This window comes from Hyaena hyaena, unplaced genomic scaffold, assembly GCF_003009895.1.
Source record: "Hyaena hyaena isolate Hyena2069 unplaced genomic scaffold, ASM300989v1 scaffold_40, whole genome shotgun sequence".
Classification (NCBI taxonomy): domain Eukaryota; kingdom Metazoa; phylum Chordata; class Mammalia; order Carnivora; family Hyaenidae; genus Hyaena; species Hyaena hyaena.
In genome coordinates, this window is record NW_024080672.1 from 4,299,086 (window position 1) to 4,315,278 (window position 16,193).

Sequence of the window (16,193 nt, forward strand, 5' to 3'; positions counted from 1 at the left end):
TGTCAGGCTCTGTGCTGACTGTGTGGAGGCCGCTTGGGATTCTCTCTCTCCCTCTCTCCAACCCTTCCCCATTCATACTCTCTGTCCCTCTCTCTCCTTCAAAAATAAGCAAATAAACATTAAAAACAATAGATGTTTGCTTCCTAGAATGTTGGCATTCGGGACCCAGTTTCATGAAGTCTTATTGCAATCCCACTGCTGCTGGGACCAGAGGACAGGAGATCAATGAGTCCAAGGAATGGCTGAGATTTTATTTCAATGTTTGGTGAAAGACAACATGCATTTTGAGGAGCTGGGGTTTTTAAGCTGTATCTTGAAGAGAAACTAGGCTTTGAAATGCAAGTATAGATCAAAAAGTTTTAAGCTCTATTTAAAAGCAATATATGACTGCTTTTTCAGCATGAACCACTTTCACGATGGAAACACTGGATAGTAAGGCTTTGTCTTAAGAGGACTTTTTTGATTAAAAAAAGTTTAAAGTTCGTGCACTGTAGCAGGCTCGGTGGTCCAGCAGCCGCACCGGCTGCCTCAGTTCTGTAAGTGCCACAGCAGTGGGGCGCAAGGACCAGTGGGTACATTCTGGGCATGTGGGGGTGGAGAAACTCTCTAAGATTGTTGCAAGGGTGCCACTAGCCCACCCGGGGCCCTTGTGAGGATGCGAAGAAGCCGCCCTCCTCCAGGCAAGCGCCACAAGCCAGCCACGTTGAGCACATAACACACCCATTGTCCACAGTGCATGACTGCACTGGCTTAGGCCACAGAAAACCACAGGCTTGATTTCCAACTATTGCAGCAGATCCTCTGCTTCTAACTCAGGTCAGCTTTGGTTCTAATCACCCCTAAGGCAGGTATGAAAACAGGTTTCATCCCTATCATCAAGTCTGAGGCACTGGAAGAAAATTCCTGACAAATTCAGTTAAGGCCAAGTTTAGGCTCAACACGAGAAGAGTGTGGCGATCCACTAGGCACGTCTGCCGCGAGCACAGGAGGGGAGAAACGGCGGCACACAGTCTATGTACACGTCATCCAGTCCTGAGGAACATCCGTGGGCCAGTTCTCTCCTAGAACTCCTTCGTTCTCTTGGAAACCCTTGATCCCATTCTGGGACCTCACCCGTCTGCAGTATGAGGGTGCTAAGTGAGGAGACGGGACAACCACAGCCCCCTTCTACCATCTCCTTCCTCGGAGCTGTCTCAGAACGAAATGCTGCAGGGAGCACAGAGCAACAACTGTATGGGCGCGAAATCCTTCCGGGTGGATTCCTTAATCCTCTGCTCTTCTAAAAACACTGTCTCAGGGAGAAATGAGCTTGTCAGCCCAGAGGTAGTCCATGGTCCTCACACAGATCCAAAGTCCTCTTTTAGAGGGACATTCCAAGTATGAGGAGCTACAGGGCTGGGGGTGATGAGGGGTAGCCCCCTGTGGAGGGGGTTCATTCAATTCCTCGAATGGGATAATCGCCACAGCCTTGGCCACATCACAGATCTAACCATTTGGATCACAAAACTGCCAGGAGCCACAACTGGGTCCTGCCCAGAAAGCAAGAGGAAAATAAGAAATGTCAGGAGCGTGTTTCCCAAGGGCTGACATCCCCGCAGCCCAGGTTCCTCTCTAGAAGCGGAGCCCAGAAGCGGGGATCTGGCCCAGAGACGGTCTGCACCAGCCAGGTGACGCCTGTGCGTCCAGGCAGCATCCCCCTCAGCACCTGCTGTCCTTGAGGCCCCGTCCCGTCCACACCGCTCACCTGTGATCTGCTCGGCGGCCCAGTACTTCCCCATGGTCTCCAGCACCCAGGCCTCCGCGCGGTCCACGATCAGATACGCGCTCTGGAAGCTGTGGCAGGCGTGTGCATCCTCATAGTAATTCCCACCCTGTCCGTGTTCCTCCAACAAGGCGACGATGACGTCCAGGGCTTCTTTGGCCGTTGTGCCTCTTTCCAAACCAAGCCTGAAGTAAGGAAGCCGGAAGTCTACCTGAGTCATTGCGTACCCGGTGGTTTTCACCACAGTAACCGACGCCTGGGACGGAGCTGAGTTGCGTAGCATGACGACACATGTAAATACAGGAATACGCAGGCCGATAAACAGATTCACGGCACTTGAGCTCGAATACATCTCTCACGTGCTCAGTTCAGAATCACGGGGGTGTTTTCTGTCTTTGGGCAACCCCCTTCCTACACAGACAGAAGACTCAGGAACCCAGTGGCTTCTGCCTCGTGAAAGCCAACTCAGCCATCTCTCTGTTTTCTAACTCTGACTCCCAGGGAGCTGGCCAGCTCAGCCCGAGCCTTGTCAGGACCCCTTTTCTGTGGCTTATTCTCCCTCCTGCCTCCGCAGAAAAGGAAATCTCTGCCCAGTGCAGCCTTGACCTCTGTCACTCTACCCGGGCATTTCGGTCAGAAATAAAAGGTTCCATAGCTAGCCCTTGTCCTCGGTACGTATAATTTACTCCCACATCTCCCTGGGAACTGGTGCCTGGGTAGGACATGCTCCATCCTCTTCTACATATCTCTCCTCCTACCTATCAGCCCGCCTCTACTGGTGTGACTTAGAGCATCGCTTATCAAAAAGTACCTCTTTCTTCTGAAATGAAATAGCAATCTGCTCCCAGCCCTTCCAATTTGTTGGCCTCCTACCGAGGGTGCAGATTTGGCCCTCTGTGTGACCTTGGGCAAGTTGCATAGTATGTTTGAACTCAGTTTTGTATCACCTGTAAAACAGGTACCTAATCATGCGGCTGCTATGAGGACAGGTTATGAGATAATGACTGTGAAAATATAAGCACAAATGCCCAGGACCAAGGAGGTGGTCAGTGGGTGTGACAGGCAGCACACTGTGACAGAAAAACAATGGCTCCGAGATCAAGGGACCTGGCTCCCAATTCCATGTGTGCCACCTACTGGCAGTATGACCTTCAGTAACATGACCTCTCTGAACTGTGATTTTCTCCTTTGTAAAGTCAAAATGGTACTACATCCCTCGCAGGCTGATTTGAAAGAGGATGGCACTTGCTATGGACTCAGTAAATGTCCACTGATTCATCACTTGCTTCGAATTATCATTCTGGCGGCAGGAACACAAGAGCCTCAGAACAGAGACCATGGGGCCGGCTAAGATGGTAGCATAAGCCAGTTCTGCACAAATTTTCAGTAGGAGAGCAGTCATCTATCTCTACAATTTACCCAGCTTGACTCTTTCTGAAGGAACCTTCACTGTACAGCCAGGGAGAAGAAAAGATAATGCTACAGACTTACTCTCTCTCTCTCTTCTAAGTTTATGTATTTATTTTGAGAGAGGCAGAGAGAATGCGAACAGGGAAGGGCCAGAGAGACAGGGAGAAACCAGGCTTTTGGCGAAGAGCCTGATATGGGGCTCAAACTCTCGAAATCTCGACATCATGCCCTGAGCCAAAATCAAGAGTCGGTTGCCTCACTGTCTGAGCCATCCAGGTGCCCCTATAGACTTACTACTCTTGTCACAGGCTTATTTTTGTAGTCCGATAATTACATATCAATTTATTGGGCATTTCTCAGTTTTAGCTTATTCACCAAGGCACTGGTTTGCAAAGCTGAACCCTAAGACCCTAGCAGAGTGATACAAAATAAACTCGGTAGAAAGTTGGGTTAAGTAGACTTTCCTGTCAGTCAGTGTCATCTTCTCCAAAAAGGACTGGCAGGAGCAAGCTCTCATCTGATCTTGAGGATCCAGAGCAAACAAGCATGCCATGTGCACCTCTCTAGGTCTGCCCGAGCTGTATCCCGAGGAGGGCCCCCTTCTCCCTTCCACAGGCGCCTGGCAGCCTCTGGTCACCTCGCCTCGTGCACACATTCCAGGGAGAAGCCTGTCCCAGGGTCTCCGCGGGGCTCCAATCTGCCGACGCAAGCACGGGCTAGGAGCCTGTGAATACCTAGGCGGGGGCACCCCACCTTCACGAGCTGTGACTTCTCCTTCGCAGTCTCTAGCTCACTCTCCTGCCGTCCTGCCCGCTGCGCTCCACACTGAGGTGCCCAGTACACGCCCTTGCGCTCCCGCGTGGGACTTCAGTGCCCTCTGCGCACGGCGTCTGCAGCGGGACCTCAGCACTCATCCACAGACACAACTCTGATCAGACCCTCCTACCCTCTGAGCCAGGACCATGGAAAACGATACACATGGCCACTCCCTCTTAGCTGCCGTGCCACGGGCCGAGGACAGGACAGCCTGACCACTCTACCAGGATGCAAACAGCGGCAGACCGAGGGGGCAGGTGCGCCCGGGCTACGGTGGTCTAGGGCCTCAAGGTACCGATATCAGGAGACCTGTTCCGAAGCCTTTCACAGCGGTCTGGCCCCACGAATGGGGCAAATTCACGTGACTCAAAACAAGCACAGCATCTTTCTGGTCCCATGGCTACTTTCCCTTTGGCTGCCTCACCGCACTAGGGGCACGACCAGGGCAGGAAAGGGGATGGAATTACCTGAACCAGGGTTAGAGTCTCACTCTGACCTCTACCTGCAGTGCAGTTCAAATCCTTTGACTGTATGAGCTCGGTCCAGAGTTTTCTGGATCTTGGAGTTAGACACCCCCACGTTCAAACTCTTGTTTTATGAAAAATCCTTGTTAGAATCCCTATTTGCAGCCCGTGACTCTCACACAGGTATGTTAGGCCCACAGTGCCCATTCCTGGAAGGTAACAGACTTATCCGTCGGTTGGCGGAAGCTACGGACCACAGGGGCCTTTGTGTAAATGTACACTTTCTCCCCGCAAGGCCTCCCCTCATTGCCTGGTATGAGATGTCGGCTCTGGGAGGCCCTTTAGAGGTCATCAGATCTAAGGGCTCCCCTCGAAGAAATGCAGAGACTGTGGCCCAGAGAGGTACTGTAACTCGGTGTACTCACACTGAAAACCAAGGCCCCTGGCTCCCAGCCCCAACATTCTTTCAACTCAGTCATGATTCTGTTGCGATTCACTATCTCAGAAAAAAAGAGAGCCGGTTCAGAATGTCATTTCGGTCCCACCCACCCTCTCCTTTGGTGGTTCCTTCAAAACTCAGTCATTGATCAGCCACCGCAGGCCAGGCACGCAAGTCCCGGTGCTCGTGACACGGGAGTGACCGAGCGGAGGCCCCCATCCCACTAAGCCCACGACAGGCCTGCTGCCTCCTACTAGGTAGTGGCTGGCAGAGCAGGTAAAGGGAAGAGGAGCACGGAGATGAAGAAGCCACAGGAGGGACATACTTCTCTTCTTTCTTCCTTGATATGTTATGTATTTGATATGTAACCTTCCCTCTTTCATATATTTTAGATAGATTTCAAACCATAAACCGCCCACTTAAAATATACCATTCAGTGATTTTTAGTATATTCACACAACTACCACTACAATCTAACTGGGACTTTTTCTTTTTCTTTTTTTTAACATTTATTTATTTTTGAGAGACAGAAAGAGACAGAGCGTGAGCAGGAGAGGGGCAGAGAGAGGGAGACACAGAATCTGAAGCAGGCTCCAGGCTCTGAGCTGGCTGTCAGCACAGAGCCCGATGCAGGGCTTGAACTCATGGACAGTGAGATCATGACCTGAGCCTAAGTTGGACGCTTAACCTACTGAGCCACCCAGGCACCCCTAAGTGGGACATTTTCAACACACCAAAAAGAAGTCTCATACCCATAAGGAATCACTCCCCATTTTCCCACCCCAGCCCCAGACAATCACTAATCTACTTTCTGCTTCTATGGATTTGCCTCTTCTGGATGTTTCATGTAAATACAATCATGCAATATGTGACCATTGGTGTCTGGCTTCGTTCACTTAGCATGATGTCTTCAAAACCCACCATGTTGAGGCACGTGTAAGCACTTGGTCATTTTTTATTGCTTAATGATATTCCACCGTAATCTACTCTTTTTTCCTATCACCTCAAACTTATCAAAAAGACACACGTCTACTTTGGGAGGGCTGTGTTACAAACTATGAGGTTTGGAGGGAAACCAATCCCGTTCCCAGTCCCCCACCTATTCTGAGCAGTTGTTTCAAAGAATGACTGCAGTCAGTACCTGACCAGATCCATCCCCAGTAAGGCTTCGGTCTCAGCGGCTGGTTCTCTGGCATTGATGGCTTCATTGGCTATGCACACGCCATGCTCATTGGCTCCCATTTCTGCCCCCCAAAGCCAGGCAGGTCTGCTTATCACAATGGCATGGGTCCTGGGGACTTGGTCAATTGAAATATAAGTGCACTGGAAAACAAAGACACGAAAGAAAGGACCATCACCTGTCAGGAACCACTTAGTTTCCACCTTGGTACTTAAAATGAACCACTACATCAGTTACATACAGAGCCAGGAAATGAAAGGCCTTGGGAACAGCAGACTTCAAAGATTCCCCAAGTCTCAATGCAGCTCAGAGGTCTCTGGTGCGTTTCAGTTTTGCCAATCAGGTTTCAGTCTCTGGTTCAAGCCCAATTTAATATTTATTTTTGAGGGAGAGACAGAGAGAGAGGGAGAGAGAGAGAGAACATGCGTAGAGGAGGAGCAGAGAGAGAGGGAGACACAGAACCCGAAGCAAGCTCCAGGCTCTGAGCTGTTGGCACAGAACCCGACGCGGGGCTTGAACTCACGAACCATGAGATCATGACTCAAGCAAAGTCAGACGCCCAACCGACAGGGCCACCCAGGCGCCCCAAGGCTGCTGTGTCTTTACCTGGAAAATAAGCTAGTGGATTGAGATCAAGTGATTTTTTTTTTTTTTAAAATATTTTTAGCCTCGGCACCCTGCCTTCACACAAACTCTTACACAGAAGCAGGAAGAGAGTAAAAGCGGTCATAGCATGTTGAGGCGAATGGAAGATGGGCGGTGGGCCCAGCTAACGCAAAGCCCGGCCTGCTCCTTCTACCCCTTCCCTCCCCACGCTGGGCCCATGGGACAGACAGCTCCCTTGGAGAAATGCGAAGAGCACTACCCTGGGTTACCCATAAGGGGCCTGCTGACTCTGGCATTCTATCAGCCCAGGACACGCACTGTATGGTGGCTGCAGCGTGAAACCCAGGGCCCGAAATTGCACAGCACTCTTTAGCTCTCAGGGGAGAATTTCATCAGCTACATCTACCACTTACATTTTCAATTGGGCCCTGAAAGCATCGGCTCAACTATGGCCTCAGATCCTTTTCTGACTCGAGACCCAATTGTATCGACTGAACGCACCCAGGAAGTTATTCCACACTGATTTTCCATAATGTCTCAGCCTCGGGTAAGAGCCAGAACGCGGGTAGCACGCGTACTCGTTGATCAGGGGACACGTGCATCTTCATCATCCCTGGAAGGTGTTGCTTTGCACTGAGATGAGGTTATTTCACTTGATAAAAAGTGGTAAAACTGACAGCTAATTAAATCCAGAAGTTGTCAAAAGGCTCTTGAGTTTTCCATGGCAAATTGATAACAAAATGCGCTCTTGAAATGTTTTACCCAGTCCCCGAAAGTTGTTTGCTTTGAAGAATGATTCTTTTAGAGCAAACACGTAGCCAGCATCGTGAACAAACTATGATCCTCGGTGCTCTTCTAAATGTACTTGCAGTTTATATCTTAAAATTGTGTTCTTTCGTGTAAAAAGCAGTTCAGGCACTGACCAACATTTTCCAAAACCCCCTTGTACACTGAGCGCCAGTGACAAATTCTGTCTTGAGAAGAATGAATAAACAGGGAAGGAATTTAAGATTCTTAAGCACAGATGTATCAGAAAGTTATTTTTAAGGGCAGGAAGAGAGCAAAAATAAGAAGGGGCTTATTTATCTGTTCTCAAATTCTTTTTTACACATTCGTTTCCATTCCACCAATTATTTACAGAGCCACCAGCCACACACAAGGCATTTTGTGGCAAGTGCTGTTTGTAGATAAATCAGGAAGGATGCCCAATCCCTGTCCTTTCTGCTGGGAAAGAAGAAGGCACACATCCAAATGACCATGACCACCAGGCCACCCTCAGCAGGTGTCCCTGAGGCCTGTCAGGTTTATATGTAATCCATCTTTCCCCCTCCTCAACCTTGTACATCTGAGTAATCCATGCCTGCTTTTTTCTTTCACATTCCGTTCCATTTATCCCCTTCCAAAATACTGTATAATTGACTTATGTACTGTGTATACTCTTTATGTATATTATTTCCCCCAGCCACAAGGTAAGCTCCAGAGGAGCAAGGAGAGTATTTGTGGTTTAGCTCAGTGATAAATCCTAAATCTGCTATACACTAGGCATCAAGAGATCTTTTTTCCAGGGAGGGAGGGAAGGAATGAATGAAGGAGTAAATAACAAAGAACAGAGGGACATAATGCAGGTTCAAAAGAAAGGGGGAAATTATCTAAGTGGTCAGAGGCTTTATCAAATGGGCGACATTTGAGTTGATCTTGAAAAAATGGGCCAGACATCAAGGTGCTCCTGACAGAGGTTAAGAGCCAGAGAAGAGACAGAGACACGGGTCCAGGAACTTCCCTCCCCATCCCCCACCCCGCTCTGTGCCACTCACAGAAGCTATTGAGAAGGCACTGAGTAACAGCACCGCAAGGACTCAGTAAGTATTGACTGATAAAAATGTTGAAAACTGAATCCAAAAGACCATATGGTCTTCGTGGGAGTTCAAAATATTTGTAGCCAACTTGACACTTTTTAGCCAAACTCAGAAGGAGGAGGAAGAAAAGAGATGCCCAAGTGGCCAGATGGGCCAAATCGGCCCCTCCCAAGCGCCGGGCGTAAAGCCAATGCACCAGATCCCCTTCATATGCCAGAGCAGGGGGGTATGGAGATGAGGAGATGGGGGAGGGGGTGTGCACCCAAAGCCCTAGGGAGCCTGTAACACGCACACCCTTAGGGCACCTCCCTCATGGACTGCAGCAGCCTGGGCCTAACAAGGGCCCTTCTGTGGCTGTAATTCACACACACTCCATTGTGTTTGAAACCTGACTGATCACACCCAGATCAAAGAGGATGCTCACACTTGTCTCATATAGATCGCTTATCTAAAATCCTCATCTGGGAGCAAACCTCACAAATAGGGAACGTTTACACAAGATGTAATTAGCTAAACTTTGTAAAGTCAGCCATTAGAACATGAACTCTGCAGGCAGTTCTTTCTTTCTTTTTTTTTTTTCAAGTGTATTTATTTATTTTGAGAGAGAGGGAGAGCAGGGGAGGGGGGCAGAGAGAGAGGGGGAGAGAGAGAATTCCAAGCAGGCTCGGCACTGTCAGCACAGAGCCCGACATGGGGCTTGAACTCACAAACTGTGACTTCATGACCTGAGCCAACACCAAAAGTCAGACGCTTAACCGACTGAGCCACCCAGGTGCCCCCGTCATTTTTTTTTAATACAATTCACCGACCTTCACAATTGCCACATCATTAATGAGGAGGCAGACGATACGTGGGATGGGATTCCAGGCAGCAGAGAAGGCCTCATCAAGGGAAAAAAAAAATCCAAACAGCACCTGACATGTTCTTTCAGCCTGACAAAAGCAATTTAGTTCCTCAAGTCAAAATTCCTTGCCAGATTTCTAATGGAAAACAAAAAGGGAAAAGGACACATTCACCACTCAAAAAGATCAATCTTTACAGGGATGGTTCTGGCCTCGGCTTTGGTGATTAAGCCGCATAAGAGGTCTGCAGAGACAGATGAGCAAACTGTCTTGCTGCCCCAGGGCCACTCCCAACCAGCCTTTAATAAAACAAATTTGTCAGCTGGTGTGACTTCCGGAGGCCAAGGCTGCATAACAATATAAGAATGTAAGAGCAGGGAGCACGGTGAGGCACACTTGTAAATGTCAGCCCTGCCTACTGCTAATCACTGAGGTTTTAAAGGTACTGCCTGCACTGAACCTGTCACTTTTTTTTTTAATTTTTTAATGTTTTTTAAAATTTATTTGTGAGACAGAGAGAGCGAGAGCGAGAGCAAGCGAGCGTGAGCAGGGGAGGGTCAGAGAGAGAGGGAGACACAAAATCTGAAACCTTGCTCCAGGCTCTGAGCTAGCTATCAGCACAGAGCCCGACGTGGGGCTGAACCCACGAACCGTGAGATCATGACCTGAGCTGAAGTCGGACGCTCTACCGACTGGGCCACCCAGGCGCCCCTTTCAGGTGGCTCCGGGGGACACGTGCCAGGTTGGAGGATAGAAGAGATGAGCCTTGCTTGACAAAGCCCTGGAGATGGTGACACAAAACAATTCTTCTGCAGAGCAAGCCCTTTATTATTTTCTGTGATTGTGTCAAAACCGAAAAAGCAAAATCAGCTCACACTGGGGCCTACCCCTTGCACATTCCAACGCACACTCTTCCTGGATATCACCCAGTGAAAGGGGAAGAGATACACTCACACAATAGACGTTTCAATTAATGAAATGCAACCATTGTGCTTTCCTACTGTACTCAGATGGCGAACACAGCCCTGGCACCACCAGTGAAAAGCACTCTGCAAGGAGCTGATGACTCAGCCAGACTTGCCAGGGAGGGGGGAGGGGGAAATAAAAAGCAGGGAAAATGGGATGCTTTGGAGGAATATTTTTAGTTTTAGAAAATATGCAACTCTAAAGCAGCATGGCTCATGATTACTGAGGTTTTAGGGGTTTGTTTGTGTCTTCATTAACCCAGTGGTTTGCCGGCTACTGGTTTTTGAAAACGTGCCCTTATGGTTCCTAGGACTCTAAATAAAGACAAAAAAGAAGATGTCAGCCACATTTTAGAAGATGGACCTTATACTTCCCTGAGGAGGTAAGATCTTTGAGAATGGGCAAATGCAAAGGCCTGGGGTGGGAAACAGGCTTGGGAGAGGGGACCCGGTGGAAGGAAGTTCCCTGCTAAGCCACACTCCCATGAGGTGAGGGGGACACGCCTGGCTCTACCCAAGGCTAGAGGCTCTTGGTCCTGGGACCAAAGAGTGGATAGGATGACTGGCACCCAGTCTGCCCAGTGGCCACACGGAGCTTTGTTCAGCGCTCTTTGATTCCAGAATAACTTGTGCTTTCCCACTGTAAGAGGGAACCTTCGGAAATGAAATTTAGACACTCTCCCCCGCAAAGCACACACACATCCCATAAACCACAAATAGAGCTGCCATCTGGGCAATGTTGCTAACAATGTTACCGGCTATCATTAACGGGCAATTTTCTATTCTTCTTGCAAGTATTTTCATTGGGGAAGAAAAAAGGAAGCGAGCTACCAAAAGGCTGCTCCAAACTGTGGAAGTTGTATAATCTCACTAGGGGTCTGGAACCCATTCAGAACTTTATATGTAGAGGAAAATATCAATAAGTGTGGGTTCGAGCCCCGTGTTGGGCTCTGTGCTGACAGCTAGCTCAGCGCCTGGAGCCTGTCTTCAGATTCTGTGTCTCCCTCTCTCTCTGACCCTCCCCTGTTCATGCTGTCTGTCTGTCTCTCTCTCTCTCTCAGAAATAAATTTTTAAAAATTTAAAAAACAAAAAAAGGAAGGGGGGAAATGGAGAAAAGAGTTATTAATATAAAAATAAGTGACTCTTTAAAAAGGCACAATGTGTCAAATCTGACTTGGCTATCAAGATTTCTGTCTCCACAAACTGTGACATAATTATTCCCTGGGCACCAAATATAAATCATGACAATTTTAATTAAAATTCACTGGTTTTTGGATGGGGTGCCTGAGTGGCTCAGCCAGTTAAGCGTCCAACTTCGGCTCAGGTCATGATCTTACAGTTCACGAGTTGGAGCCCCGTATCGGGCTCTGTGCTGTCAGCTCAGAGACCATTTCAGGTCCTCTGTCCCCATCTCTCTCTGCCCCTCCTCCACGTGCACTGGCTCTCTCTCTCTCAAAAATACAATAAACATTTAAAAAAAGAAATTCATTGGTTTTTGGAACAGCATTCTAACGTTGGATCTATTTTTTCTTAAATAGAAAATCCAACCATATAAAAACAGACATACCTACCCATCTACAGGCATGTGCACGTGCATACACACACACACACACATACACCATGCACACATAGAACATCATAATCCAGGAAATTATTCATCTGCTTCCTCAACATTCCTATCTATAGAAAGGATTGGGGCTTGAGAAGTTGAGATGCACTCTGTGATGCGCTGTGGTATGTATAGCATCTTCAGAGAGGACAAATGGATACATATTGACCTTTCCTACTCTGCATCCAAAGTGAAGTTGTTAAAAAAAACAAAAAAATAAAAAAAAAATAAAAAAAAATGAAAACAGAACCAACAGGAGAAAAACTAAAAAATATAAAAATAATGCTCCATTCTTCCATCTGTGCAGCTAAACAAAAACATGCAGTGTAATTTTCTAAATGGAGGAACTCTGGGGGCTGGGTGGCTTGGCCAGTTAAACATCCAACTTCGGCTCAGGTCATTATCTCAATGTTCGTGAGTTCGAGCCCCACGTTGGGCTCTGTGGTGGCAGCTGGAGCCTGCTTCAGATTCTGTGTCTCCCTCTCTGCTCCTTCCCCACTCATGCTCTCTCTCTCTCTCCTTCAAAAATAAGCAAACATTAAAAAAAAGATTTAAATGGAGGAACTCTGTTAAAGGATCCTATTCTTTATTCTTCTTTTCTTCATCTCAAGCAAAGAAAACTTGATGGAGATTAGATGATAGATGGATGAGTAGACTGATGGACAGACTGAAGGAAAGAGGAAGGCTAGGTGAGTGGACAACTTGGAAGGGAAGACGGCCTAGAAGGATGGGCCAGCTGGAAGGGTAGGTGGGTCGTGGATGAGTAATCAGGATGACTTTTAGCACATAGTTATTCTCAGAAAATGAATTCCTGGAGCCTCAAAACTCAAGTATGAGGTTTCTAGGGAAACTGCAGAATACATACGTTTAAAATGTCGTGAAATGCTAAGAAATAGATGGGAGTTTATGGAAAGTTCTCACTCTTCATAGTTTAGAAAAATAATTTCTGTATGCCAATGAGAGCTTTTATGAAAGTTACATGATAGTTGTTGGTCTCATAAGCCCACCGATGGAAAAGAGCCCATCATTCTGTACTTGGGAAAGTAACGAAAAGAAATTAAAGAGGTAAGAGAGGGACACCTGGGTGGCTCAGTCCGTTAGGTGATCGACTCTTGATCTCAGCTCAGGTCTCGATCTTGAGTTCAAGCCCCATGTTGGGCTCCATGTTGGGCATGGAGCTTACTTTAGAAAGGCAGGTGGGGAGGGTAAGAGTAAATTTGAAAAGCAGATTCAGAACTGAATGCTAAAGATAGCTTGGGAACTGACACCTGGAGTCGCAGAATCTCTCAACACTAGTCAATTCTTTAAAAAAAAAAAATTCTTTTTACAATGTTTTCCTTAGAGTTTATAAAGTAGTTTCAGATATCAGCTCCCATGTGCTTTACAAAAAAAGTCTGTAAGGCAGACACAGTGGGTGTTATGATCTTTTTCTGGCAAATGAGTAAACTAAGCATCTAAGAAGCTCAAAGACCCAGAAAGGCAGGAAACGGGAAAAAACAACTGGTAGCCGAGACCCCTGTATCTGGGGCGAGACTCATCCGGTCGGTTTTAGGCAATTGTAAATTTCCATTGATGTATAATGGCAGAACACGCACATAGTACATGTTCACAGGAGGGCAGGCCAGAGGGAGGTGGGGATGTTGGTAGGTGGGCCTTGAAGGATGCATCTACCAAGGAGAAGGGAGGGGAGGGGAGGAAGGACATTCTTAGCAAAGGACAGAATGAACAGAAGAAGCATAAAGAAATGCAAATGTGTAGTTTGTTCAAGAAATGATGAGCAGCTCGGTGTAGCTGGGGCCTAAGGGGCAAGCAGGGAGAGGAAGACTAGGAATGAGGACAGAAAAGTAAGCAGGAAATTGTACAAGCCTCGTGGAGGGCAGTTCGTACAAAAACTTTACCCCATGACCCAGCGATCCTGCACCTGGAGGTGTATCTAGAAACTATATCTGCACTTGTGCAGAATGACTTATATCCAAGGTTCCTCGTGACTGACTTTGTGGACTAGCAAACAGGCCCAGTGTCGACCAATAGAGGACTGACTGAAAAGTTACAGAATATCTCCACAGTGGACAACTATGCATCTGTAAAAAGTAATAATAAGGATGATCTCTGTGTAAGAACGTAGAAGAATCTTTAGAAAATGTTACTAAAAAATGTAGATCTTTTTTGTGCATTTGAAGTTTTAAATTTAAAACTCAAGTTTCAGGGGCCCCTGGGTGGCTCAGTGGGTTAAGTGTCTGACTTCGGCTCAGGTCATGATCTCACAGTTCGTGAGTTCAAGCCCCGCGCCGGGCTCTGTGCTGACAGCTCAGAGCCTGGAGCCTGCTTTGGATTCTGTGTCTCCCCTTCTCTGTGCCACTCCCCCTGCTCACACTCTGTCTTTCTTTAAAAAAATAAATAAACATTAAAAAAATTTTATCAAGTTTTGGAGTAATATATAACATGCTACTTTCATGGAAAAAAGTAAGAAAATAAGGCTAAGTTTTTCTATTTGTTTGCATTTGCATGAAACACTGGAAGGATGTGCAAGGAACTAGTAACAAGCATTACATAGGATGGGAATCTGAGTGAGTAGCAGTAAGGGAAAGTAAACCTTTTCAATACCACATGAATACATTACCTATTCAAAATGTAAAATTACATTAAAAAGCATCTTTACGGGGCGCCTGGGTGGCTTAGTCGGTTAAGCGTCTGACTTTCACTCAGGTCATGATCTCGCGGTTCATGGGTTCGAGCCCCGCATCGGGCTCTGTGCTGACTGCCAGCTCAGAGCCTGAGCCTGTTTCAGAGTCTGTGACTCCCTCTCTCTCTGACCCTCCCCTGCTCATGCTGTCTCTCTCTCTCTCTCCTAGAAATAAATAAAACATTAAAAAAAATTAAAAAAATAAATAAATAAATAAAAAGCATCTTTACTTGTTAAAAGTATCTCAAATAAGTTAGCCTTATGTCCATACAAAAACCTGCACATAGGAAGGGATCAGGGCTAAAAGGCAAAACAAAACAAAACGTGCACACAAATGTTTACAGCCGCTTTGTTCATAATTGCGCAATCTCAGAAGCAGCCGAAATGTCCTTCAATAGGTGAGAGGGAAGCTAAACTGTTGTACATCCAGACAATGGGGTATTTTTCATAACTAAAAAGAAATGCACCATGGAGCCTGGAAACGACATGGATGACCTTAAATGCATACCACTAAGTGAAAGAAGCCAAACTGAAAGGCTACATAGTGTAGGATTCCAAATACATGACATTCCGGGGAAGGGCAAAAGCCACAGAGACAGTGACTAGATCAGTGGTTGCCAGGGGTGAGGAAGAGATAAATGAATAGGCAGAGCACAGAGGATGTTTGGGGCTGAGAAAGTATTCTGTGTATAATATTTTCCACACTTTCCGCCTTCTATAATGGTGGACACATGTCATTAGATACATTTGTCAAATGATAGACTTCAGTTAAGAATAATGTATCCACATTGGCTCATGGATCATAACAAATGCAGCACACTGACGCAACACCTTAATAATACAGGAAACTGGGAGGTGAAAGGGCGAAGGGTTGTAATGGAACTCTGTACTTTCTGCTCGTGTTTCCGCCGACATAAAACTGCAGTAAAAGAAAATGAAGTCTACCAATTTCAAAGCAAAGAAGACAAAGGGAAAGTGAACCGGGTGCCAGTCAGGGAGAGTTCTGAAACGCATACAAACCAGCCTGGGCTCTCATCCTGTAAACACAACCATTTTTGAAACAAGGCAGTGACAGAGTTTTACTCTGAAAAGAAAATTCTGGTGACCCTGCAGGCTAAAGAATCTATGAAAAAGAGAGCCAGGGACCAAGAAGCAGACGACAGCAGCAGGGAGGTGGGGGTGGGTCTGGATGAGCGAGGGGCCGTGCGGAGGGGATGGGGACGCAGCAGAGGAAGCCACGGGACTTGGTGACAGCTGTCCTCGTGCATCCAGGGATGCGTGAGAAAATGAAGGTCAAAGTTTCCCTCTGGTTTCTAGATAAAACTCTGTGGCAGACAATGGTGCTGACAGAGGAAGAGAAACAGATAAGATGGGGAAAAGGAACTCGGTTTTCGAACGTGACGTTGTTACTACTCACAGGATACGGATGTGGGAATGCACAGAGGCAGCTCCAAACCCAGGTAGGCAACTCGGAAAGGAGGTCAGGCTGCCTCCGAAACGATTTCTGGTATGTATCAAACTGCACTTTTATACAAGGGGACATCACGTAACCTCCAGCGT

General features: G+C 47.1%; 1 protein-coding gene across 1 annotated transcript in view; it reads right to left on the minus strand.

Moving 5' to 3' along the window:
• SCRN1 (secernin 1) overlaps positions 1-16,193 on the minus strand; it is a 64,910-nt gene that overhangs the window by 20,712 nt on the left and 28,005 nt on the right. Inside the window, exons 3-4 of the mRNA XM_039229881.1 lie at positions 6,033-6,214; positions 1,745-1,947 (exon numbers count right to left, since the gene is read on the minus strand). Of these exons, the coding sequence (XP_039085812.1) occupies positions 1,745-1,947; positions 6,033-6,214 (385 nt within the window). The remainder of the gene's footprint in view (positions 1-1,744; positions 1,948-6,032; positions 6,215-16,193) is intronic.